This window comes from Ascaphus truei, chromosome 10, assembly GCF_040206685.1.
Source record: "Ascaphus truei isolate aAscTru1 chromosome 10, aAscTru1.hap1, whole genome shotgun sequence".
Classification (NCBI taxonomy): domain Eukaryota; kingdom Metazoa; phylum Chordata; class Amphibia; order Anura; family Ascaphidae; genus Ascaphus; species Ascaphus truei.
Window position 1 is genome coordinate 38,215,884 of NC_134492.1, and position 27,880 is coordinate 38,243,763.

Here is a 27,880-nt window from a genome sequence, read left to right on the forward strand (position 1 = left end):
TTCCAATTCAATATACTGTAATTACCTCTGTTGTATTTATTTTATTCCTTAGATTTTGCCTGACCAAATGTAAGGGTTTGGTCCGACTCTCACTGTTTTGCCAACAAACTATTGCAAAGATAGGGGAAAAAAACAGATTGGAAATTCACAGTTGTAGGAAATAGAATAACAGGCAAAGATCAGCCGAACAGCTGATGAGCAGGGGGAGGGAAGGGGGGGAACGAGCCTGCAGTGAAGCGCCAGGACTAAATGGCCGCCTGTCTTGTGGGCCCTCCGCTGCAGCTCCACAGGCTGTCAGCCTCCCACAGCGCTGTGACCGGATTCCAGTCAGGCGATTCCCTGCTGGACTCTCACCTCCTCCTCCGGTCAGTGCCCTGCTCTGTTCGGGGCGTGTGCGGCCATCTTGGATTTTTCCCCCCATGTTAAATGCTAGGCTGTTATTACAGTGCGAGTGCAGGTTTTGGCAGGGCAATTTTCGGCAAAAAACCTCTCACTATATTCGGGCCAATTCGGTAATAACTTTGTCCCATGAGTTAGGCTGCGTCCATAGAGAGGAGGCGCGCGGAGGCTGAGGGAAAGCGCAGGCGCGCAGAGGCTGAGGGAAAGCGGAGGCGCGCGGAGGCTGAGGGAAAGCGGGTGCTTTCTCTGTCCATAGTACTCGAGCCGTGGGGGGTGTTCCTGGGGGCGTTCCCAGTGACATCACGGAGCTGGTTTGCCCTCATTGGGCGAACCGCTCACGTGACCACCCTATAGTGCGAGAAATCAGATTTAACTGATTTCTCGCGCATCGCGCGTGCCCCCTCCTGCCTCCGTGCGCACGCGCCCGTACAGACGCGATCACTGCCTTGAGGCAGTCTGATCGCGGACACGTCCGGGCGGCCATCCATACCATGGTATATACTAAAAAATTGTATTTCTTTGCGCAAAAAATAAATGACACGTGCGTCGCAATCGTTCAACATGACGCAAACCCTAGAAAAACTCCAAATAGCTCAGAATTAAGTGGCCATGTATCAACCCAGAATATTATTGGACGCAGCACGGATGTTTCAATATAGCTGTATTATCTTTACAGTACGGCTATTATTAGTAATATACCAAAAGTTATTCAGAACATGCACTCCCCATCAGTCTTGAAAATGTCATTATCTTTGGTGTTGAAGTCCCACACCCTCTGGGTGCAGAAGAAATCTGCACTCAAATATAATCATCAATCAAAAAAAAAAGCTAGTAAACGAATGTAATACGTTTACAAAAAAGAAGTCTTGTTTCATATGAATATAAATTGAACATTTAAATATCACAGCAACATAGCAAGTATAATACAAGCATTTCCTGAACTGACACAGAATAGCTACAGTACTTGGAGTTAGTAACACTAGGGTTTCAGGGCTTCTGGCCCGGCAGGAAAGCCCATTAGGTACGGGCTAGTGTCCCTGAAACTCTCCCAGTGCTTTCAAAGGCCTTACTTTTCTCTGACGAATACCCGTATGGCTGTGTTTTATGCAGTGGGTTTGTTCTGCTTTTGCAGCCGGGAGACATTAGTAGATAGATATTTTTGGTGCCATTTTATCGAAGTCCTTGACGACTAAACCGGAGTCAAAATTTAAAAAATACAATACGGATATGTATCCAAGTCTTCCGGCTGCATAAGTAAAAAAAATATCCTCACCTATCTACTGCCATTTCGGATCCTCACCTATCTACTGCCATTTCGGATGCACGCCTCAAGACAAGAAGAATACAGGCTTTTTTCATGTAAGTTTTACCCTTTATTTATACTGGAAGGTATACATTAGGTGGTTGCAAGCGTATGTGACATTGTCCCTATTAGGTGTGATGTGGTGGAGCTAATCGTTCTCCATTCACAGCACCCCTAGGACTTCAATATATATGTCCAATACATTACGCTCACCTATATACCATTACTCACTTAAGTGTTATACGCCTGCTTCACTCTATCTTCAATCAAGAAATCCTATAAGGATGTTATGAAAACTGTTTCCTCTATGGTCATTTGAGCACTATTGATGAACTTTGTTCCTTACCCTAAGTAAAAAGAATAGCACCACGTTTATCAAAAAGAAACTTGCTGTTGCTTTCATTGGGCTCTTTTCCCTTGATAGATCTGGGGCTATTTTGTGCACTACTTATTGACCCAGTTTTGCAGGTACAAATAGGGTTGCCAGGTGTCCAGTATTGAAATGGACTGTCCTGTAATTGGACACTCTGCCCAGTAAAACATTAGAAGTAATAATGGACATGTACTGTATGCATTCGGTATTACTTCTCTGGACATAGTGACCTGACCGGCTTGGGGGGGCAGCGGGATTTCCCCAAGCAGGGAGAGAGCAGGACTGTTGCTAGGGGGATGGGCGGCTTCCTCCATCCTGATTGGCTGCTGCTGGGTAATGCAGCCAATCAGGAGGTGGTGTCCGGAGCCAGGGGGTGGGGCCAAGTAGAGGAAGAAACAGCATGGAGTGACGAGACGTGTGTGTGTGTCTCTCAAGCACCTTTTACCTTTCACCATTGTGTTGAGTATTTTGGGAGAAGCCACCTGGCAACCCTAGGTACATATGGTGCTTTGCTTTGTGCTGTTTTTAATAAATCCGATGCTGGGTTTTGCTACAATTTCCCCCAAATTGTAGAACCAGGAGACTTTAATAAATAATCCCACGAGTATTTTAAATGAAGTACGGAATATGACAATTTTGGAAAAAGCCAAAAAATGGCCAAAACTTTTCCAAAAAATGGGGAAACCAAAGGAAGGAACAAGAGAACAGCAGAAATAGCCAATAGCTAACTCATGTGCACAGTAGTATTTAGCTAATCCTCATTTATGACATCACTGATGACCTTGTGTAACCAAGTGTCATGTAACCATGGGTAAAAATTACATGTATCTAAAATATTTGGTAATACAACAAACAGGTTGATCTTGAGCAACAAAAGTGCACGCAACTCAAAATAAACATGTATGTTTAGAGTGAAGAAACAGAGTACTTATTTATTTTTCCCTCTGTAAATAGATTGTACTTAATACCAGACAAACAGGACTGATTTCAAATCTGTGTCCGGACAGAGGTTAGGTCTAACATTAGTTAGAAGCTCTCTAAACAAATACTGTACACACCCAAACAAACACACACAGTCACACCCCTACACAAAGCCAGACATGAGTACACAAGCTTTAAATACAGATAGACATGTTCATACACAGATGTACACTCACCTCAGATATACAGTAACACAGACAGTCACATATGTCCATACAGAAAGTTACACAACTACTGGAGGTATACACAGTCATACAGAGACATGCAAACTATGGCCGTGCCTATGGTGCCGTCGTTGGCGACGGCGACACGGTGGGTGACGTCACCCGTCGCCGTCACCACCGGCGAAAGTTATGTTTCGGCGGGGTCGCGGGATTCCGGCAATTTGATTTGTTCAAGGGCCGTCACGTGACGCGACAGCCCTTGAAAAATCAAATTTTGCCGGCTTCCAGTTTTCGCGACGTTGCTCCGTCGCTGTCGCGCGCACTATAAGCGCACACGACGGCGGCAATGTATTTGTTTTCGGGCGACGTCGCCATCACTATAAGCATGGCCTAAAAATACAGCCACACATATATATACAGTCAGACACACACACACACAGTGACAAAAGCAGACACAATACCACATACAGACATAGTTACTCACAGAGCTGCCATGGGCTAGTGGAGGAAGGGGCTTATCTGACCTTTGAAGTCAGGTCAGACGGGGTCTCTTTCTCCTCTGACGGAAGGGGTCCGCTGACACCTGTAAACATAGAGGGGCTTATCTACTAAGGTATCCCCAAACATTACTATTATAACAAGTGCCCATCTCTACAGTAGGGTAGACTAGAACTGGGGGGGTTTGTCAACATATACATTTTTAATTATTTTATGTTCTTCAGTTTTATTATTTTAGTTTCCCAATTGCTTTTAGGATTTCATACTTATTTAAAGGATTTTCATGATTTGTTGTGCTATTTGAGAAATCTCCTGCTTATTTTGAGGTTTATTTTATATATATATATATGGGAAAGAATGACCTAGGCGCAAATATGCAGGGAAAGAGAAAAAGAAAGGAACATCATAGGGCAATATATCTAAAAATCCAGATATTATAATGGTAAGATATGCACTTACACTAGTGGAGCAAATAACAGCCTTTAATCCACGTAGGGACTCGGGAACTCAGCTCCTGAAGCTTGTCCTTTTCTGTATCTGGCCTCTGGTTCTTTGGGATCGTTGTTCACATGAAGCATCAACAGCAATCACGGTGTATCTGTTACACAGATTGTACCTGACAGATAGATCTCGCAAAGAGGATGGGTAGGGAATAAAAGGAGAAACAGGGATTGTGTAAAACCTTTTAATAAAAGTGTAGCTCAAAATAAAAAATATAGGTAATAAACTCACATTCTGTGAGTTAAATATAGTCAGTAGAGAGTATTAGCGAGTCTCTCACACTCGTGGTTAGAAAACGCCGGTTACCAGCACTCTTCACTCCGGCGGTTACTTCCGCATCACGTGGCCCGGCTCTCGCGAGATTTGGTCTCTGATGTTTTGAGAATGCACTGCCTCGGCTCCGTTGGGATCAGTCTCTCGGCGTGTCTCTCACTGCACCTACAACGCTTTGACAAAGCCGTTCTGGAGAAACGCGTAGGGCAAGCGTTGTAGGTTCAGTGAGAGACACGCGGAGAGACTGATCCCAACGGAGCCGAGGCAGTGCATTCTCAAAACATCAGAGACCAAATCTCGCGAGAGCCGGGCCACGTGATGCGGAAGTAACCGCCGGAGTGAAGAGTGCTGGTAACCGGCGTTTTCTAACCACGAGTGTGAGAGACTCGCTAATACTCTCTACTGCCTATATTTAACTCACAGAATGTGAGTTTATTACCTACATTTTTTATTTTGAGCTACACTTTTATTAAAAGGTTTTACACTATCCCTGTTTCTCCTTTTATTCCCTACCCATCCTCTTTGCGAGATCTGTCTGTCAGGTACAATCTGTGTAACAGATACACCGTGATTGCTGTTGATGCTTCATGTGAACAACGATCCCAAAGAACCAGAGGCCAGATACAGAAAAGGACAAGCTTCAGGAGCTGAGTTCCCGAGTCCCTAAGTGGATTAAAGGCTGTTATTTGTTCCACTAGTGTAAGTGCATATCTTACCATTATAATATCTGGATTTTTAGATATATTGCCCTATGATGTTCCTTTCTTTTTCTCTTTCCCTGCATATTTGCGCCTAGGTCATTCTTTCCCATACATTTCCAGCCGGCAATTGTGGAGCCGTAGACCTACGTGGCTGCAGTTTGTAGGGTTAGTAGATTGTAAGGGTTTATACCTCTTTTAATTGACTGATTTGGCTATAAGTGTGGTTTTCAATTTACTGCGCTAACATATTGTTGAGATTTGCGCTGTTTGTATCTTGTTTTATATATATATATATATATATATATATATATATAATTTGTTGTTTTTTTAAATCCCAAATCAAACAAATCCAAGTTTTTGCAAAAACTAGAACCAAAACATGACTTTGTTTTAGAACCAGAAGACACCTTACAACTTATTCATATGAATGGTGTGTAATGTGCCTTCCAGCCCAAAACGTGTCCTTCGGCATAGCCCTGATAAAGCAGCACTCCAACCAATTAGATTTTTATATAGGTATGAAGCAGGGGGTCTCCGGAGCTGAACCTCATGCATTTCAGCTAGGGGGACCCCCTGCTTCCGGAGATACTTACCTGCGTCTGTGCTGCCGGCGCTCCACGATCACTAAATCTCCCGTGGCACGAGGGCCGTTAGGAGGCCGTGGCGGATGACGTTGCAGCTTCCTATTGGCTCCTGTGCCGCGGGAGATTTAAACCTCCGTATAGTTTATCCAGCCGGGAATGCTACCGGGGCCTTTGGAGATAGGTATCCTGGGAAGCAGGGAGTCCCCAGAGCTGAAGTTAATGTGGGTTCAGCACTGGAGACCCCCAGCTTCATACCTACAAGAAAACCACCCCCTACCCAAAAAAAACACCCAAGGCGGAACCACACCTTCACGTACTGTATATGGACCACAATGTCACACAGACATACACACAAATAGACAGACCTATCTACAGAGCCAAATCTGCACACACTTCCATGTATACAGTTAACCATCCACACTGGGAGAGGGAGAGACACTTTGCACATACAGTACACACAGTCACGCATAGCGGTAGGATTTCTTCAAACAGCAGCTTAACAGTAGACTTGAAGTGAAAAGGTGTTGCTGTTTTTAGGTGCTGAGTGCAGATGAAGAAACCACATTCCAGTGCAGGGTTGTGGCTGTGAATCAGGCCAAGGCTATTTACCAGCTGACTGCACTTCTGGCTCACACTGCCTGCAATGGTAACACTGACTTTTTACAATCCTGTTTGAAAAGGGCCTTTCTCCATAGTCTGGAAATGCCGTCGTTCAGACAGATACCTCTAGATGAGAAATCCTCGTGGCAACAGCTCCCCAGTGAACATACAGTAAGCCCCTGTTACACCTATGAATATTTAGACACACTCACGTTAAACACTTCGCTGCTAGCTCCAATCACTCTCTCCCCCTCTCTTCCCACCCCCTCCTCTCTCCCCCTCTCTTCCCACCCCCTCCTCTCTCCCCCCCTCTTCCCACCCCCTCCTCTCTCCCCCCTCCTCTGACTCACTCATGCCCTCCTCACTCTCTCCCTTTCTCTCAATCTCACTCATCCTCTCACTCAATTCTCCCCTTCACTCCATCCCTCTCACGCAATCCCCCCTCACTCAATCCCCCCTTACTCACTCAATCCTCCCTCTCAGTCACTCAATCCCCCTCACTCAATCCCCATCTCACTCATTCCCCATCTCACTCATTCCCCCATCTCACTCAATCTCCTATCTCACTCCCTCAATTCCCTTTCTCACTCACTCAATCCACTCCCTCTGACTCAATCCCCCCTCTCACTCACGCAATCCGCCCACTCACTCACCCCCCTCTCACTCAATCCTCCCTCTCACTTAATCTTCCTCACTTAATCCCAATCCCCCTCACTCACTCGCCCATCTCACTCAATTTCCCCCTCTCGCTCCCTCAATTCCCCTTCTCACTCACTCAATCCCCTCCCTCTCACTCAATCCCCCTCTCTCACTCAATCCCCACCCCGCTCAATACCCCATCTCACTCAGTCAATCCCCTCCCTTTTACTTAATCACACTCTCACTCAATCTGCCCTCACTCAATCCCTCCTCTCACTCACTCCATCCCCCTCTCACTCACTCCATCCCCCTCTCACTCACTCAATACTCCCTCTCACTCACTCAATCCCCCCTCTCACTCATTCAGCCCCCTCTCACTCAGTCCTCCCTCTCATTCAATCCTACTCAATCCCACTCCCCCCTCTCACTCAATCCCCCATCTCACTCACTCAATCCCCCATCTCACTCACTTAATCCCCCTTTTTACTCACTCAATCCCCCATCTCACTCACTCAATCCTCCCTCACACTCACTCAATCCCCCTCAATCAATCCCCCTCAATCCCACTCAAACTCAATCCCAACTCATTCAATCGCCCTCTCATTCGCTCAATCCCCTCCATCTCACTTAATCCCCCCTCTCTCACTCAATCCCTTCTCACTCAATCCCAATCCCCCCTCTCACTCACTCAATCCCCTCCATATCACTCTGTCGCTCCCCTGCTCCGGGGGAGTTCTTTGAATCTCCTCGGTGATGTCTCCCATGTAACCTGTTGCATCCTCCTTTTGGCCTGCGTGGTGCAAGGATTTAAATACCAGGAAGTAACCTCTCCTGATAAGTATCATGGGGTCCCTGGAGCTGAGATGAACACGATCCAGTTTAAGGGTCCCCCTGCTTACCACCCATGTAAAAAAAAAGGGGGGACCAAGGCAAGGGTCCCCTTCCTTTAATACACAGAGAAAAACAGTTTCCCCCCAAAATTGAGGAAACAATGACGTTTTGTATTGCCGATGCTAAGAAATGAAGCTTTCATGTCTGTGCTTGTTCATCGAGGAATTATTACATCAAATCACACAATATACAGACTTTTTCCAGATTTGCAATATCGGTTTTGTGTGATGTGAGCTTTTCACTAACTACAGTGCGGGTTGGTCTAAAGCAGGAGTGGCCAACTCCAGACCTCAAGGGGCCACCAACAGGTCAGGTTTTCAGGATATTACTGCTTTAGCTCAGGTGGCTCAATCATTGTGATTGAGCCACCAGTGCTGAAGCAGGGAGATCCAGAAAACATGACCTGTTAGTGGCCCCTTGAGGTCTGGAGTTGGCCACCCCTGGTCTAAAGTGTGTAAAAAATGAACCGCGTGGCTCCTGAAGTTGTACCTTTAAATAGCAGTGAATCAATAAAGAAGCCATGTCTATCACACAACTAGTAATATAAACACATGTCCATTCTCCCTGGTTTTCTGAGTCCGTACATATTACCGCACTCCACCCTATAGAAGAGATTACTATTTTATTTTTAGCCTAATTGGTAGGAGCGCAGGAATCGTTCTTTTTGTTTTTCTGTGAGTCTCACAGATTTGGAGTCAGCCTTGCTGATTTTTTTTTTTTTTTTTTAGCATCTTACCCTGAGATCTCACTGATTCCAAGATTTGGAGGTTGCCATCTCTGTATAGAGGTTTCTTCCGAGCAGACAAATACAAAAAATACTTCAACTCCTTCATTGTAAATCAATAGCGTTTTGATCCCTCCGGTGGTAAAGTGATTAACAAGTGCATGTGCAATTGGATCACTGCCTGATCTTGATTGCCAGTTTTCTCCCAAGGAAAGATGTATTGGGATGAGAATGTGCTGAAGGTCGGGAGGTCACCATAATGCATATGGGGAAGGAGCGGCTCAGTGAGTAAAGACACTGACTGGCACTGAGTTTGAAGCAGGGGAACCTGGTTCTAATTCCCGGTGTCGGCTCCTTGTGACCTTGGGCTAATCACTTTATCTCCCTGTGTCTCAGGCACCAAAAACATAGATTTGTAAGCTCCACGGGGCAGGGAATTGTGCCTGCAAAATGTCTCTGTAAAAGTGCTACGTAAAACTAGCAGCGCTATACAAGAACATGCTAAAAAAATATATTGAGACACATGGACAAATTCCCTTACACACATACAGGGGAAAACACACAATTAACACACACATACTTGGAGGAATGCATTCATTTATTCACTTATTTTTAGAGCGGCAGTTCATGCTGATCGTCGTTTTTTTCTATTTAACCCTGTGGGGGCCTTTTATTTTATTTAACCCTGTGGGGGTCCCATGACGTTGTGACTATGTCACGCCCAACGGAGGGTTTTTCTCCCAGTTAGATCGCGTCCTGCGTTCCCATAGAGCTCAGGACACAATCTGCCCAGTGAGGAAACGGAGGAGGACTCCTCTTATGTTTCGTACAAAATGGTCCCCGCGGTCACATGACCGCACACTGCGCCGGAGGGGCCATGGCACTCCGGAGCAGAGGGTTAAGATAATCTGTCCTTTCCCTTTGCAACACTGTTTTTATTTTTATAATCTGATGCTCCGTTCAGGAGATTTAAGCGTTTGAAATATTAAGTGTTCAGGAGGTCAAAATGGCGCTCTGCCCAGAGAGGTTACCATGGTAACCTTAAAATCCAGCGATTAAGGGGAAAAGTACATTATTTTTACAGAGCAGGACATGCTCAGGGGCAAGATCATAACATTATATGAGTTAAACTCCCATGGGTTTCTGAGGGGATTGCTGTTTTGAGCTAGCTGAAGCTCCATGTACAGTAGCAATATGGAAAAATAAAGAGACATGTATACAAATATATACATACGTATACAAATATAAACATTAAGTAAGACCCACATTTTTCATGTACAGTACACAAATGGACAATGAGGAACTGGAACACTCCACATCAAAGTAGCATTCCCCGTATTCATTGGCTCGCTAGTAATTTTGGCATTGGTGGCCATTTTGATTTGTGCCTTTAAGCAGATGATGCCTTGAGGTAAAGGTAAAATATATTCACATACTGTATATGGGGCCACGTTGAAGGAGTATCTTAGTGCTAATAAATAACTCTGTCATGGCACCAGGTAAACACAGTTGAAATCCCAGTTGTCGGCTTTCTTTGTGACCTTGGAAAAGTAATTTTATCTCTGTGTGCCCCGTGCACCACAAATTAGATTATAAACAGCTTGGGGCAGGAATCGCAGGGCCTGCAAAATTCTGTGTATAGTGCTGGGACATCACTAGAAAAAAAAGATATTATTATTGTTATATTTATAGCCAGAGAAACAGTAACCAAAGTGTCATTCTCAAAAGAAAGGTATGGAATGTGTGGAATTTGATTCAACTTTTACAACAATGGTAGCAAAAGTTAAACATGGGAGGAACTTTGCTATTTTATAAGCAATAAGGGAACATTTGCAAAAGTATGTTACTTTTCTGGTTTATATTTCCTACAAAATTCACAACATTTTTGCGAACCGAACCGGGAAGGCCGCTGTAAGAAAGCAGCGATCTGGTTCCAGGAAATCCAAAGACTTCAGAAAAGTTTAAAAAAAAATCCCGCTAAAAATAGCTATAACTCAGTAATCACCCAAGGTGTGGCTTAACGCAAACATGCAGGAAAACACATTTCAGCTGGGGTTTTTTTTTTCCTTCTTGTCTTGAGAAGTAAACAGGAGTTGAGCGTGCTGTTACAGTCGCTGCCAAGTTTCACACAAACAGGATGTGTGCCGTTCAGAGCTGAAGTCTGAGATAAAAGAAGGCTGGCCTGGGGAGACTTGTAATATGGGACGATGGCGTCTACTTCTAAAAGAGAAGTGTAACACTCATTCAGAGCAAATGCTTTCAAAGAAAAATGAACCAAATGTTCCGTATGCAATGTTTTTTTTTTTACTATTGCAGCAAATGCTTATGTTTTCTGAAGACCTGGCAAAACTAAGAACTTGCAGTCCCCAGAGTTCTTTCTAGACATAATCCAAAGTTCTAGTGGTTGTATTGGTCCTGGAGATTTGCTGTGGGTTGTGATACCTTTATAGTGACCAACCTGACAGTTCTTCATAAATGGAATTATTCGGATCTTTCGACGTCTCACAGATCCATTCCTTCACGTGTATTGCAGCACCACTCCTTAAACAGTATTTTCTACGTAAACATAATATATCTGAAAGTGGCCCATACACAGGGGTGGGCAAAATATGGGCTCGCAGCCACATCCTGCCCGCCAAATGATTCTATTTGGCTTGCCCCAACTAGGGCCTCGCTCTTTCCACCCCCATGCGGGTCCTTACCCAGCAGCGGAGGGAGACCACCCAGGTGGTCCTAACACAGAAGTTAGATCCTACTGGAAGTCAGGCCAAACTTACACAATCACCGCCTGGGTGGGCTGTCGCTGTCACCGCCACGGAAGGATCTGGACCACAGGGTACAGTTATGCATTGAGCAGATATTTATTCAATATTTGATGAGTTATTGAATAACTAATAATAAATGTCTGCTCAATGAGTTGTTTTTATTTAGCCAAGTTTTCATTTTTATTTTATTTCATTACCTTTTATTTAACCAAATGTTATTTTACGTCTTTTTCAAGTGTACATCGCCATTTTCATTCTTTCTTTTGAGCGAGCTTCTCACATCCTCACCTATATGTAAATGTACTGCATATATCGAATACATTTCTGCTCAATTATTTGTTTTTATTTAACCTAATTTGCAGGACTTGATCTACGGTCAGTGTATGCAGCTGGTGAAGTGGCCCGACAGCCAATATAATTGCCATCCCCTGCCATATAGAGAGACTGCAGATGGAGTTCATGTTGCTTTTATGTTGTGTCCGATCATGCTTGGATCCTCTCTTTACCTGGAACCAAAAGGATCACCTAGAACTTCAGCAGCTACACCCTCCTCTTACCATTTGAATTAAGAACTCAGGACTTCACTCAATGGAGTTGTCCAGCCATGTGCCTAATTGTCTGGTCCATATGACTTAAAGTAGCAATATGGAATTCACTTGTTGTTGTTGTATTGAAGCAGAGGGTCTTTGGAGCTGAACTGTGTTCATTTCAACTCCGGAACCCCTTACTTCCAGAGATACCTCCTCCGTAGGGGGTGGCGGTATCTCTGCAGTCAGAGAAATTGCGTGCCTAACATAATGGCAGCATTTAAATGACCCGCATCACGTGGGCCAATAGGAAGCTGTGACATCATCCGTTGCGGCTTCCTGTTCTCCCGAGGGACTGGGATATTTAAACTGAAAAGAGAGATACCGGCACCCCCTATGGAGGCACGTATCTCTGGAAGCAGGGGTTCCCCGGAGATGACATTAACACAGTCCAGCTCCGGAGACACCCTGCTTCAATCCTCTAATTTAAAAAAAATGAAACCTGTATGGGTGCTTTAACAATGATCATTTAAAAATGATTTAGAATACATCAATCATGTGAGGTAAATCATATGTATATTACTGTACAACGTGGGCAAAATTTGCAGGGAGATTTGGTAGCAAAATGAGAGATTTCCTGAGATACTTAATCCTCTGATATTTAATTGAGGAGCCCTAATCTTACCTGCAGTAATAACCAATGAGAAATAACACCACCTTCAATTTGTTTTCTGTCTTGTGTTTTGAGAAATTACATTTTCTCGAGATGTGCAGTCATATCAACGACTGCTTTAATGCACGCTCTCTGGTTATCAGGGAAACCCGGCCGCCGACTATTAGCTGTAAATTGGGTTATTTTTCTGCCGTCTCCCTGAAAATAATTCCCTCGTCCTAATGCAAATCAATGGAGATTTTCAAAATCTCCTGCATTTCTATCACAAATCTTCTGCATGAAAAAAGTTAGTGGTGCTTGAGAGTTTAAATGCCATTTCCTTAGTTCTTAATAGCGCTTCGATGCAAGGTATTCCCCTCATGATAACAATTGCACAGTTGTTTTCTTGCATGACAAGGAAAATCCATTGCATTAAAGAGATACTGAACATGCAAAGGGTCTCGTGCAGCTTATTTTTCTAATATCCCATGTTTTCTTCCAAAAAAAAACTTGTATTTCTTCTTTATTCCTGCAGGGAGCAAGAAAACGGCACAGCAGCTGTATCTGTCCAGAAATGACTCTGCTCAGATGAACTTACTTCAATGCATTTTCAGTGCACCCAGTGCTGAGAAGGTGCTGAACCAGATCGATCAGCAGAGCGGGCAACTGGTCAGCTATAAAGCAAACCTACAACCCCATCATGACCGTCACGGACCAAATAACTGCTTTCTTCCAATCCATCTTTGAAATGGTGGAAGCTAAAAATAAGGAGAGCATTTACAACAGCATCTGCTTGGGCGTGCTGTTGGCTCTCCCACTGCTTCTGCTCCTGGTCGTTAGCATCATTTGCTGTCACTGCTGCTGCGGCGGGGCCAGAAAGAGTAAAACGATCAAACACGAGGCAGGGAAAAAGAAGAAAAAGAAAAACGAAGAGGAGGATCTTTGGATTTCCGCCCCTCAACCCAAGTCCATTCTGCTGGAGAAGGTGCCCTCACTTTCTGTATGATGTTTGTGACTATGGAGACAGACAGATGAGAGTATGTGGACCTTCAATCCATTGGAGGTGAAGAAAGGATGGAGACTCCAGCTGGAGATAAAGTGTTCTGCAGTGTACTACTGATTGTGTTACCAAACATGGACTGTGCGGTTTAAGAGTCATGAATAAAACTTGAGGACGCAGCTCAGGATTGTCCATCTTTGGCCTTGTCGTTGGCCATGAGACATGGTGTCCAGTGCAGCCAAGTAATGTGCCAAATTATCTCCTCATCCGATTCATTTTCCAGCTAATGTGGAGGGCGCAAGACTATTATATAATTGCTCCCCATGCAGCTGCATAGGTGCCTGAAAGATGGATGCCTACTAAGTGGCTGCCTAACTTCCGCAGTGCCTTGTTACTATATAAGTCACAAGTGGTATCTCAGGAATTTATTAAAGAATAAGAGGTCTTTTTACTAAAGATTTATGGCTGCAAATCGATGGACAAAACCAGTGCCAAAAATAGTCCCATATTTATTAAAGAAAAATAATCTTAAAACCATTACAGGTTATGGATCAAAGTCTCGTGGTTGGAAAATTGGGGCAAAATGCACCATATTTATCAAAGGAAAACAACCCATTGTTTCCCATGAGACCTTTTTGTTTGATAAATCTGATGCAATGTATTTGCTCCATTCCCCCTCCCCCCCCTAGTTTGTCAGCCAGGAGACTTTCATACAAAAAACCCTACTACTGTATTTACTTAGCGGTCTTATGCCATAATGCTCCTCATGGCCCATTCAAGCAAGCACTGCTTAGATAATGTGGCCCTAAGTTTTTTGGCATTAATAGATCATACTTTCTTGGCAAAGAACTTAAGTCGTTCACCATTAGAAATGCTTACGGAATTATTTAGTAAGCTCTCCCAGCTGCAAAACAGAGACAAAACCAGTGCAAATACATTATCTTAGATTTATCAAAAACTCCTATCGCTTTCAGTTGGATTCCTTTTCAGGAGCAAAAACATCACCCCATGTAGTCCTCATGGGATACAACAGGGTCTGTGGATGAAGGCAATTGTGGGTCCTTGTCATCCTTCACCTATGTATCCCAAGTATTTTGCTCCAATTTCACCCCTGTGCCATTGCTTGCGGCTTAAGGAGTGCGAGTAGGAGGAGTTGGGGAGGAGATGGTGCACAGATTTTAATGTTCTGTAATTGCCAAGTCCTGCCATTCTGTGCACCATTCTCTTTCCCTTTTATGTTGCCCCCAAAACGCTGCCACATCTGAAGTGTCTACAATTCAGCATCAGAAACTGTTCTTCCATATGACGCAACTCTGCTCCAAACAACGGAGCAGTGCATCAAACCCCCCTTCCCTCCATGTTGACACTTAAACCCCAATTTTGGGCTTTGATAAATATGGAGCACTTTACTGCTGCAGTTTTGCAGTCAAGACTTTAATACATACCTCCCTTACACTGCCAATGTATGGCTCCTGCTGCCTACAAACTATGCTTATCTAACCCCTGCTTTGCCAGTTCCGGAATATTAACTCGTTACCACTGATTGGCCAACGTGTTGCGTGTCCTCTGTGAATAAAGGAGTTAACCATCCTTAGGATAACCTCCTAGTTTCTTATTAATAGGTGCTTGGTATTGCTCCTCAATGGCTCCGGCGCACTGATGGAGTAAAAAAAAAAAAAAGTATTACAGGTCACATTTCAGTTAGTGTTTCCATATGGCATTAAAATGACGGATGCTGTCACGAAGAACCATAAATGAATATTAAAAGTGTAAACTCGCAGACGCTCGGCTTTCTCCTGTCAGAAAGAGTCACCATGTGGACGGCTCCACGCCCCTTTATGGCTTTCATCCATCACTTGTTCAGGTTTTTTCAATCCCATTAAAATGCTCCTTGGTGCATTCACTCTTGTTAAAAAGTCATTTTTTTTTAAAAATAAATATACTCTGTCCCCTCATTATAGTGTGAGAAATTGCTGCAGCTCAAAGTGAAAGTGACGGTGCTGCGGGAAATAAAATAAAATATTACATTGCTCTGGTCAAGGCTGGTGCCTGAAAGGTTTCCCGTAAAATGGGACACTAGCGGGACAGACTGGTTTCCCACGTCTATCCCTTGAACTTCTGGGGGATCAATGTCATTAGGTCACTTTGGTCTTAACTGGGACTGGTTTGTTAAGATATTAAACATATCCCTGTAATTATATCACTTTGGTCCTATATGGGATTGTCTGTTTAACCACAATCCATATCACTGTCATAATGTCACCTTGGTCACACGTGAGAATGAGCCTTTTAGCCATTCAACATATCGTTGTTTGGTCACTTTGGTCCTATGTGGCATTGACCCTATAACCCATCAGCACCATTTGGTCACCTTAGTCCTATAAGGGCCTGACCTTTTAACAGTTAACCCATTAAACATATCACTGTCATGAAATCCCTGTGGCCTTGGTGGAAGCTACAATTTACCCGTTGGTCCTACATGAACCAAGAAAACAGGCCCCAAAATAGCTGAAGGCGAAACTGGCTGCAGGTCGCATTTATTAAGGCTACCATCATGATTTCTTTCCCTCCATCACAAATACTTTATAGTATCATTGGTCTGGCGCCCGAGTGTTTGTGTTCTTAAACTCTGACAAACATGGGATGGGAGAGATTAGCAATATTGTATGTGTCTGCTCTTATGGTAGCAGTGAAATGTAGATATTTCTGACAGTGTAACACTGACTGCTTGTAACTTTGAACGTAGAAATCCAGTTTTTACAGCGCTTACCCTAGTTTGCCCAGGACAAATTATTTTGATGTTCGATATTTAAAAGCAGGGCTGGGTAAGACTCTCGCTGATGATTTAAATCCAGATGGTCCCCGTACCTATTGCTGGACAATAAACTCCTGATTTTTTTCTACCCACATTCCCATCCACTTTATAGCTGTTGACTCCTTCCCTAACTCTTCAGGGATTTGTAGTCTTTTTATACTGAAAAGGGCGTACTAAAAAATCTCAGAAATCTTAGGATGGGAACTGAAAACCAGGAGTGGCCCAGACTGTCCCGAAAATCTGTGCAGATCTGAATGGTACAGTATATTAATAACAGCGACAATCCACGTGTAGAATTGAACTTGCGTTATTAGCAATACTTCATATAGTGTCGTAGAAGGTTACATTACAGGAGCTATTTCTGTTGAACATTGGATGTCTCAATGATAACCTTGGAAGCTGTTGGAGGTCGTACCCACCGACCCACCACACAGTTGTTTGTGTATAACTCAGCCAGTTCTCCTTCCAAGTTAATCTGTGGAGTGTCTGAGGATTACTGAAACACAAGTGTATTTCATTTCCACCAACACCAGCGGCTAATCTGGTTCAATGGTCAAGAAGTTTCCCAGGACATTAACTCCTCAAAAGTCTAATTTTCACGGTCTTATATTTGCCCGAGTGCAATGAAACATGAAAGGGTAAAGCAAAGACCTTTGAAACAGGACACACATTTTTTTAAAGGTTAGAACCAACCTATCTTCTTAACAAGTAATGCGAATGCTGATTTTCACACCTCATATCTCCTGAGCGCAAGATAACCCATTCAAGGTGAAATCATGGTTTCAATGAGCAGGAGAATAAATTAGAGTAGAAAATATATACTTTTTTTTTTAACGAGCAGTGTGGATTGCTGCTTTTAATCAACCGCTCATTACGACTCAGTCTTTTCTACTTTGAAAATTACATTTTTAAATGAATCTAATACATAGCCCCACAGTAATAGCTGAATACTAATGGCATTTGTAACGTCAGTTAAATACACACACTCCGACATTTATTCATCTGCACTGAAACAACTCAGCAATGTATTATTATCTTAGTGGTTCCTCATTTACAGCCGTGCTGCTGTCAGCCTAATGTTGCTTGATGTTTTGTATTTGTAATCCAATGCGTCCACAATATGTTTATTTGGCAAAACAGCTCTGTTTGACCTAAATATAGAGATGTATATGATTAAAAAAATATATTTGTACTTAACTCTTTTTTAATTTTTTTTTTTTGAAAGCACTCTCCAATTCCAAACGTTTAAATAAGATAGAGCTGGGAGCTAATGTGTTGCCATTTTGGAAATGTCATTTATGATACCAGAAATTCCAATGGTCATAACAGGGTCAACTTGATGGCGTTGCCGGCGGTGCCTGTACACCAAGTCATGCGCTTACAGAGACCTCGCGCTCTCCCCCACAACAATTAAACTGATTGCCGGGGGACAGTGCGGGGCATCTGTAACTCTCTTACTTTGTAACTCTCTTACTTTGTAACTCTCTTACTCTGTAACACTCTTACAGTCTTTTGCGGCATCTCCTCATGCAGGGTCCCATCATCACGTGACGTCATGTTGTCATGGCAACGCCATTTCACGTCGCGGAGCCATGATGATGGGATGCTGAGGAGAGGCCACCAGAGAAGGTAAGAACTGCACATGTCCCTGCACCGAGCCCCGCAAACATCCCACCCGGCCCTGAGGACATCAGTGTCATTTTACAAACCTTTCAGCTCTCCATAGATCAGGGGTGGCCAACTCCAGTCTTCAAGGGCCACCAAAGAGGTCAGGTTTTCAGGGTATTCCTGCATCAGCACAGGTGGCTGAGTCAGTGACTGAGTCATTCTGACTGAGCCACCTGTGCTGGAGATATCCCTAATATCTGACCTGTTGGCAGAGCCGGATAACCCACTAGGCAAGTGCCTAGGGGTCTCTCCTTCCTCCTGACGACACCGGGATCCAACGTCCGCCCAACCGGAGAAGGGAGCTCGAGGAGGGAGCTGCAGAGTCCCTGGACCTCACCCAAGGTAAGGTGTGCGTGTGTAATAGAGAGAGGGGTGTATCTTACCTTCTCCGGAGCGACCCTCCTCCTGCAGTGTCATGTTGTCATGGTAACCAGACATCACATTACCATGCCATGACAACGAAATGTCCCATGATGCAGCAACAGTATGATGGTGCGCTGCAAGAGGAGGATTGGCTCGAGGAAAGGCCCCCAAAGTCTCGGTGCCTAAGGCCACCAGAGGGTCTTAATCTGCCACTGCCTGTTGGTGGCCCTTGAGGACTGGAGTTGGCCACCCCTGCCACAGATGATATGGTGACACAGAGGCCAGAAGTCATGAACCCGCAATTTGAGACATCATGCCCGATCCGGTGGTACTGTAACGGCCATTCAAGTCAGTGGCAGTTACCGCATAATTGGGTGCGACGTCCTGCACCGTGACTACATGACTATCATCCAAAGTGGCATTTTTACTAAGTGGGGACATTCCATATATGTCATATCCCGACTACTACTTCGCAAGGACCTCGTATGCTTTCCCTGGAGACATCTCTTTTGGCCGGCTCTGTTTTCCCAGGGTTTGCACTGGTTGTCCGACCCAGTTACTTCCTGGTTTCAGGCCTATTTAAAACAGGAAGTGCCAGTCTGCTTTGCTGCTGCAATAGGAGCATGCTGTCATTACAGTGTAGCAATTAGTATCAATAAAGTAATTGTTACATGTAGTGTTTATAGGCGCACAGCGCTGTTCATAGCATTTAGTACTTTGAAATCATTTTGTTAAGTGAGTTTGCAAACATGGCGAGACTGGGGAGATTTCCTCTGCCTGCTCCATTCTGGGATTTAAGGACCAGTAGACTTCACAGGCACCATTTTCATGTGTGACTCATCCACCCACGAGTGTATTTTATGGGTGGTTTGGAGAGTGGCAACTTAGGATCTCTGCCATTTGCAACCAAGGGGATTCATTTTTATACTAGGCAAACAGCCAGACGCTATGATCAGAAAGTTTATTAACGCAATTTATTATTACACTTGCTTTATTTGATTAAGTGAACATATCATTGAAAATTCCCAGAGATATTGGATATGCCTCGGATGATCCACATTATAATTTTACGTTGTATCTGAGTCGTGTTTGGAAAACTCGTCAAATCATGCCAATTCTGGCCACGTCACATCAGTTCTGGTCAAGTCACGCCTGTTCGTCCTTCTGTTCTATTGCTGAATTCTGTCAGGTGTGATGAAAAACACCACAGTGGTTTCAGTGGGGGGGGGGGTTTCTGGGGTCTGTGTATCACCGTAGAGAAGCGTGTTTCGACGCACTGTATTGTTGTTGTTTTTGAGAGTTGTGACATATGTAAGAACCGTTTCTTACATCTGATGCAGAATTATAGACTTACACCACATGAGATATGGAAAATGTTATCTGGGCAAATAAAAGGGAAAAAGAATAGTGCACAGAGACGCAGAATGTGATGCATCTTATCTGCACCGTGTCACGTCTCCCCATCTCCTCCCACTGACGCTCCCCAAGTCGCAAGCTGGGGCAAAAGCAGCAAAATTGAAGCAAAATGCTTTGATACATGATAGGGGCAGGATAAAAAGTGCGCAATTTTGCGCCAAAATTGCCTTGGTATGTAGACCCCAATATGGTTAAAAGTCTGCTAAAATGTGTCTCTTGATGATGCTGCCTTTCCTCTCCATGAAGTCGCATTCATGTGTTTATTGTTCTTCTTGGTAGCGAAGTCTCATCCTTATGTGCAGGCCGCTCTATACTATCCCATGTGTAAATACGGCACCTCCACTTCAGTCATCTCTCTCAATGAAAAAAAGAGGGCTTTGGGCCCAGTTTGCTTTCAGAGCATTTGTAATGAAAAATCCACATCTTCTAGTTCGCATACAGACTTCAGTGCTGCTTCTAGCAAAACAGGCCTAACCATGTAGCATCTTGAACCAGCCACACTACCACTCAGTGATTCAGCCAATGCTCAACAGCTTTATGCAAACACAGGTTAATCTCAACATTTATCCATTATCTTTCCTATGATTATCCTTAAAGACGGTTATGTCAAATAACTTATCATCCTGTCTTACCGTACCAACAAACAGTGATGTCTCCCATTCTCCTGAAATCCAAACTAACAGTTCTTTTTCCACATTCTATTTCAGTGTTTTTCAACATGGGTTCCTAGGAACCCGTGGGTTCCCTGCAATTTTGAGGCCATTTGAAAATGGTACTAAATACAAAATAATTTACAATGCATCTGATCTCAGACGCGCTATTAGAGAGGGTTGGGGTTCCTTACAATGCTTTTGATCTCAGACACACTATTAGAGAGAGTTAGGGTTCTTTACAATGCATCTGATCTCAGCCACACTATTAGAGAGGGTTGGGAGTTCCATACAATGCATCTGATCTCAGACGCGCATTAGAGAGGGTTGGGGTTCCTTACAATGCATCTGATCTCAGACACAGTATTAGAGAGGGCTGGGGGTTCTTACAATGCATCTGATCCCAGACACACTATTAGACAGGGTTGGGGTTAGTTACAATGCTTCTGATATCAGACACGCTATTAGAGAGGGTTGGGGTTCCGCAGAATTTAACAATATAATTATAGGGTTCATTAACTAAAAAAAAGTTGATAACCACTGTCATAGTTCTATTACAAGTCAGATACAGATTTACTCATATGTTTAAATTGCCATTGCATCTTTTCTTTCCCCCAGAGGAGCAGGAGCAGTAGTATTCATCCAAAGACAAATGATGATAGGTTGGATCCGGTTTGAGAATGGGTCTGCCATCACTTTGCTGATCATCAACATTTGTCTTGGCAAATATAGGAATTATTATTTCACTGCAACTTGCTTTGACCACTTAAACTGTAGTAATGCACCTGTCAGGTCTCATCGATTTTCTTTGGGTCTTCCCTGATTTGGTGTTAGGGTTACTAATTTTCTAGTATCAGCAGTCTCACAGAGTTCAATAGTCTCATGCACTAAAGACAGTACATTTCCATTAAAATGCAATTTATTTCCTTCAGATGACTCAAATTGAATTGATTTGGGTCATTAGCATTTGGCATCTCACTCAAATGCCAATTATCAACAGAAGCTTTTCCTACTTTGTTTCCCTCCAGAACTTAGCCTGCAGCATTCAAGACTTAACTTATGGCCATAGATGGTTCTCATCATAAACTCGGCCTGGCATTTTATGAGAAGGAAATTCATAACTTAATTTTCTGTCTGTAAATAATACATGGAGTGTTAGAGACATCTTGTGGCAGCTGTGTGTATTGCAAGTCGTTATTCTGCATATTTCATTATACTGGTTAAACCCCTGCAGGGCCCCCCCCCCCCCCCCTGCTCTTCAGACCTCACTCATCCCCTCCTCGCTTACACGCATATACCCAGCCCCTTTTTCACAAGCACTCACCCCCCACACTCTTTTGCACACTCTATATCAGTGGTTGGTTCTCAACCTTTTTTGAACTGGGGTTACCCCTGAAAGATTTTTAAAATCTCAGGGCATCTTTCTCTGCACACCTCACTCATCCCCTCATCTCTTTCTACATCCCCACCCACCCTCTTCTTACACACTCCGCATTCACCCTCACACATCATAGTCACCCTTATACTCAACACACATCCCCCCCCTTTTCACACAGTCCCCTCACTTTCCTTAATCATACACCCCCGCATACAACCCCCTTCTCTTACTTACACTACATACCTTCCCAAACGCACTGTGCTCCCTCGCTCTACCCACACAAAAACCCCAACACCTCCCCTCTCTCCGCCCCCCCACACACACATACACACCTCAAACATCTCAGCAGACACATCCTGCACTATGTTGAGATGAAGATCTCTCTTTCTGTCTCTCTCTGTCTCTCTCTGTCTCTCTCTGTCTCTCGTTTAGAAACACTGGTTTAGATAATTAGACCAATAATCTTTGCGTAACTTTTCTTCAGCTCTTACACACACACAACTTCTGAAGACCATTCATAAAAGTTAATTAACTCCTTTGCTGTTAGAAGTGCCTACAGCGAATTAGTTCTGGCAGCAAAGGGGTATAGGGAATTTATCGTGTTTAAGACTTTCCAGTCTATTGTCTATTTTCAGTTTACAATCTACATACAGTACAATGAGTCAACAAACCTGTTAAAATTACAGTAGACTGTACCATTTGTATTTTCTGAATGGTTGATAACCTTTAAACATACTGTACACAGGAATCCCCAGCCTCTATACACATCAATTGTACTGCCTTAAGCATAATCATAAGAACACTGTTCTGTAGATATAGTGTTTCGTAGTAGTGCAGGAACCAGAGCTAGAAGTGGTCCCTTGTCCACTTCATGTAATATCCAATAGAAGAGATACTCTGCCGCACATACCAATATAGGTATTTTTTATTTTGCAGAAATCAAGACATGAAGCCTATCACACAACATTTTGGGGGGGGGGTGTAACCCTCTTCATCAGGTACCCACAGGCGTCAGGTGCCCACAGGGGACACTTGTGGGCACCTGACAAAAGGGGTTTCGCCCCCCAAAAAGTTTTGCGATGTGCTTCCTGTCTTGGTTTTGTGCTAAATAAAAAACCTGCACACCTGAATACAGTAATCTGGATTAATATTTGTATGCGCATCCCTTATTTTTCATCTTTTCTACACTCTTGATTATATATGATTTTGAGAGAATTTTTTTTATTAAGAGAGAGAACAAGCGTGGCGATAAAAGTATAACTGAACCCTTAAAGTTATGAAGTCTAGAAGGCGAATGAGAGACAAAGGCCGCTGCCTTCAATGTGTCCCTGATGGACAACTATGGGAAGGTCCCAAGTTCAGCACGGAACTCTTTTCTAATCACACTCAACTGTCAGGACCGCAGGATACGAGTGTCAAAAGGTGGACTGTCCAGGGGTTACTATTTAGTCACAATATTGCCTAGATGCATCACCAATGTTCCTATGTCAGTATAAGCCCAGACCATTGTGATTCTCAACAGTCCTATACTTCTATTGAAATTGGACTCAGACCTGTCAACTGTCTCTTATTGTCTGTGTATCTCGCTGCTTTGAAGTCAGTGTCACTACAGTCTAATAGTCTCCAGTAAAAATTCTACTTCTTTGGTCCTAAACTTTCGTCCCCCTGATTTGGGTCCTTAGATGTTGACATCTCTAAGAGTTCTGAGCTACGATTGATAGCCTAAAATTAAAGCCAAGAGTAAGACTGACAACACCATGGCCATCCTTAGTCAATATGGTGATCAGGTGAGAGACTACCTTTGAAGCCCTCACTCTGTTTAATTGTATAGTTCTTCAAATGTGAAAACAGTCAAGAAGATTCTAAGATCCTATCAGCAGAAGTTATAATCTTCAAATGTTTATTTTTATGTTTTGAACATTTATCGCTGAATTGTATTACAATTCTTCTGTCTAATCATGTTAAGTAAAGTTCTGCGTAAAAATAGACATATACCAGAAAGAATGACACTATGGTTAGTGGTTCGCCTGCCATCAAGAAAGATGCTTTATAAAAACTATGTTTACGGTACACATCCGGTGTGCTAGTGAGTAAAACTGGTGCATTCATACACCAGTAGACATGGATATAATTCATGCCGTGCAGATTGCTGCTTTAAATAAACACTACAGAACAATGGTTAAATACAAGCATATACATTGTCATGGTGCATACAATAATGAGAGCCAAAACACAGTGGCTTCTACAGTTGGCATAGGATTCTTGGACGCACTAGACATTACTTTGGAAATGCAACAATGTACTGGACTGTTACTTCCTTGCATTTGGAACCCAGACCAGAACGGCATGGTGAGACTGTGGTGTTTTGGCATAACGGTATCCTAGCATGGTTGTGAGATACTGCAGTGCTGGATCAGTGAATCATCATGTCATGGATTGTGATAGGTTTTAACACTTCAAGCCAACTTCATTTCCCAATTGGCCTGCACCCATTGGACACAGCTTGGGTCACATCATCTTCTTCACCATATTCACTGGAGAACTTATTTTATTATTATTATTATTATTTTAGACATTGCCTCCTGGGGCCACAATGGGCCGGATCTTCATTTCCACGAAGGGAATAGAAATTAAATGACCCTTCCATGGCTTCCAGTTTACTCCCTGGGAAATATCAAAGAGAGAACATGAGTCAAAAAAATTTGCAATACTATCATATTTGGACAGTGTCTCTGAGGGACAGAAGATTAAGTAACAGTGAACAATCTGACCAAGAGTCTCACTCTCCCTAGAGCACGGGGGCTCAACCCCAGTCCTCAGGACCCCCCAACAGGTCATGTTTTAAGGATATCCCAGCTTCAGCACAGGTGGCTCAATCAGTGACTCAGTCAAAGACTGAGCCACTGATTAAGCCACCTGTGCTGAAGCAGGGACTGATGGAGCCACCTGTGCATAATCTGAGATATCTTTCAAACCTGATCTCTTGTGGGGTCTTGAGGACTGGAGTTGAGCCCCCCGGCCCCAGAACACTATTGTTGTGATCCAAGCGCTCCTGAATACTTTTGCTTGTAACCCCTTCTTTCGCAGAGCCCCGTATTCAACATCCGAATGGAGCTAAAACTTACCCTAGCAAGTGGAAGGCAGCTTCACCACATACAGGCCCGAGAGTAGATTGTAACGCATTGATTTGCAAGTTGTTGCTGGCCTCAGTGACAATGCAGACATTAATCCTATGTTTGAATAGGGTTTATTTTATGTACTACAAACAATCATACTTCTGACTGGTGCGGGCCACCCAATAATGCAAATATACAGTAAAAGGCAGATGTTGTGCTCCTGCAAACACCTTTGTTAGGGAAGAGTTTTGGAGGGATCTTTTTTAGTGTGCTATTTATTCTTGTATTTTCAAAATAGAGAGAGGCTTTATGTTGAAAAGCCTTTCTCCAGCAAGAAGCACATTTATGGTGCACACCTACACTGGCGACACACTTTATTCGAGCTCGGCTAGTCCCACGAATTCGGGTATACCCGGGTGTATTGAGGTTTGTGACTGTTTTCTGCCCGAGTGCATTGAGGTATTTTCCACGCAGGGATTGAAGCATTTTATTCCCGCTGGCTGCAATACTGCACAGTATATATATATATATATATATATACTGCATTACCATTCATGAATTTATGCCATCTGGTAGACACGCGAAGCATTGCAGCCTATTAAATCCTAATCATTATCATTTAACAGATCAGCCGCCCGTCAGCCAGGCATGAACCCAGGCTGGGAAGGCAAACGCAACGGGGCTTGTCAGAGGTGAGGAGCGGCGCATTCCAGGTATCTGCCAGGTACATACTGGGTATTTGCTCGAATAAAGTGTGTCGGTGCAGTAGGCTGTTAAAACGTAACATTTATTTATGCCATGATGAAAATAATGGTACACATACGAAATAAATTTGTCATCAAAAAATCAACTGTGTGTATCGTATTCTTTAAAAACTTTGTATAGTAGGGGGGTGCAAATAGTAGGCTCTGTGCTATGAACACATACCCATCAGGGTTATGTTTGTCATGTGATATTTATGTATAACAATCCCACGACGATGGGTTAGTGTATCCTGCTCTAGGCAGATGCTGAGGTTGGGCTGATAGGGGTTAATTCCCCCCAAAAATTGCCATACCACCGGTAAGATGAAGTGGCTATTTATCAAGGGTATGTAATGTCTAATTGGTTACCATGATTATTTGACATTTGGCACTGGTAAATGGAAGGTAGGTCAGCAGCGCAGCATACCTAAATACTCACCATAGATTGCACCAACAGGTGTATACACAATTGGGTGTTACTGCTAGTGGTAACTGATATAGTTCTATTATTATCAAATAACCTCACTGTATATAAACGCCATGAACATCATAGCACAGTTCTAGCATCACTGTATAATTGTACGCTCACCTACTTGTAATATAAAGATTACCAATTTCAATAGATGGAATAAACCGTGCCCTATATTAAAGTGAACTACACAACACAATAGATGGTGAGAGGTAAGTGGATTGATCCTATGCTGCTGACCCACTGATACACAGCTGTTACAGCACAATCATGCCATAAAATCACTAGGTAAAATATTCAGCCAATAGACCAGCGGTATGCAAACTGGGGGGGCACGACCCCCAGGGGGGGCGCGAGACTGCCGACGGGGGCGCGGGGTTTACAGAGGCCCCGCGCGCTTCCCGAAGGCACTTAAATTAAGTGCCGGGGGAGCTGCAGGGCCTCTGTAAACCTAACTTACCGTGGCTCCGGCGGCTTCCTCCCTGCGTCGCCATGGCAACGCGCCGTCAAAAGGACGCTGCAAGGTCATGTGACGTCACGTTGCTATGGCAACGTGACGTCGTTACGCCGGAGCGCGGGTAAGTTGGGGTTGTGGGGGCGCGGGAGTGAGGGGACAGCCAGCAGGGGGGCGCAGGGAAAAAAGTTTGCGCTCCCCTTCAATAGACCACCCTAGCAGAGGGTTATAAGGTATTCAATAACATTAATATGTTACAACCAGTACTTGCTGCATCATCTCATACCCAAGATTAACAAAAGTAACAATGGTAGGCACTTGTAACAATCTTGCACACAGCGGTGCTACATATCAGCCAAATACAACCTTCCAGCAGCAACAGCCTCGATACACAGAGTCTGGCACTCCCCCTGAGATGACGTCACCACGTCCCACGTTCCACGTCCGATGACGTCACCGCATGTCCCGCCTTACGCGTTTCCCTCCCTAAAGGAGCTTCGTCAGAGGCTAGTAATTGACAAGGGTGCCGGGAGCCTATCTTAAATAGCGTCCTCCATTGGTATGGCAACTATTTATCCAATAGGAACTTGGTATTGCTCACTGGGAGGATTGCGCTTATTTACTGTATAGATAGCGTACCCGGTATTCCCTGCAATGCTACTGATACACAATGATATAACTAAATCGAGGCATGTCTCAGTATTAAAAGATATTGATAAAAATATAGATGGTTTGCAAATGATTCTAATGCTGTGACCCAGTAGTGGATAGCAGAGAGGCTGTTATTATCAACACTGATGTGTGTATGGTTGTTAAAACAGCGAGACAGGTATTAAGAGATTGAGCTATACAATCCTAGTATAATTCCAATTATAGAATCATTTGCAAACCATCTATATTTTTATCAATATCTTTTAATACTGAGACATGCCTCGATTTAGTTATATCATTGTGTATCAGTAGCATTGCAGGGGGTTGTCTCCATACCCTGCTATTGGGTTCCATGTATAGCTGCTTAAATAATTTTTCAAATACACTTTTGACTTATTCCAATTGGCTATTGTTCATTGCTTCTATTGTTGCGTGCTGGGGCCGTATGTATATATCTCTGCCTACATTTATAGGTCGATTGCTATTGTAAAAAGTAGCTGTGCTGATTTCAGGAGGGCCCATTAAGTGAACGGCAAATCTATATTAAATTCCTTTATCAAAAGGATTCTGCTATGTTTGTGT

At 43.6% G+C, this 27,880-nt stretch overlaps 2 protein-coding genes across 3 annotated transcripts in view; one reads left to right on the forward strand and one right to left on the reverse strand.

Moving 5' to 3' along the window:
* KIAA0040 (KIAA0040 ortholog) overlaps positions 1-17,587 on the forward strand; it is a 25,981-nt gene extending 8,394 nt beyond the window's left edge. For both annotated transcript variants that reach the window (XM_075616654.1, XM_075616656.1), the window contains exon 3: positions 13,111-17,587. In XM_075616654.1, coding sequence (XP_075472769.1) covers positions 13,276-13,581 — 306 coding nt within the window. In that variant the 5' untranslated portion in view covers positions 13,111-13,275 and the 3' untranslated portion in view covers positions 13,582-17,587. The remainder of the gene's footprint in view (positions 1-13,110) is intronic.
* A 6,300-nt stretch (positions 17,588-23,887) lies between these two features.
* LOC142503851 (tenascin-N-like) overlaps positions 23,888-27,880 on the reverse strand; it is a 48,151-nt gene continuing 44,158 nt past the window's right edge. The window contains exon 15 of the mRNA XM_075616657.1: positions 23,888-24,529. Within this exon, the coding sequence (XP_075472772.1) occupies positions 24,434-24,529 (96 nt within the window). The 3' untranslated portion in view covers positions 23,888-24,433. The remainder of the gene's footprint in view (positions 24,530-27,880) is intronic.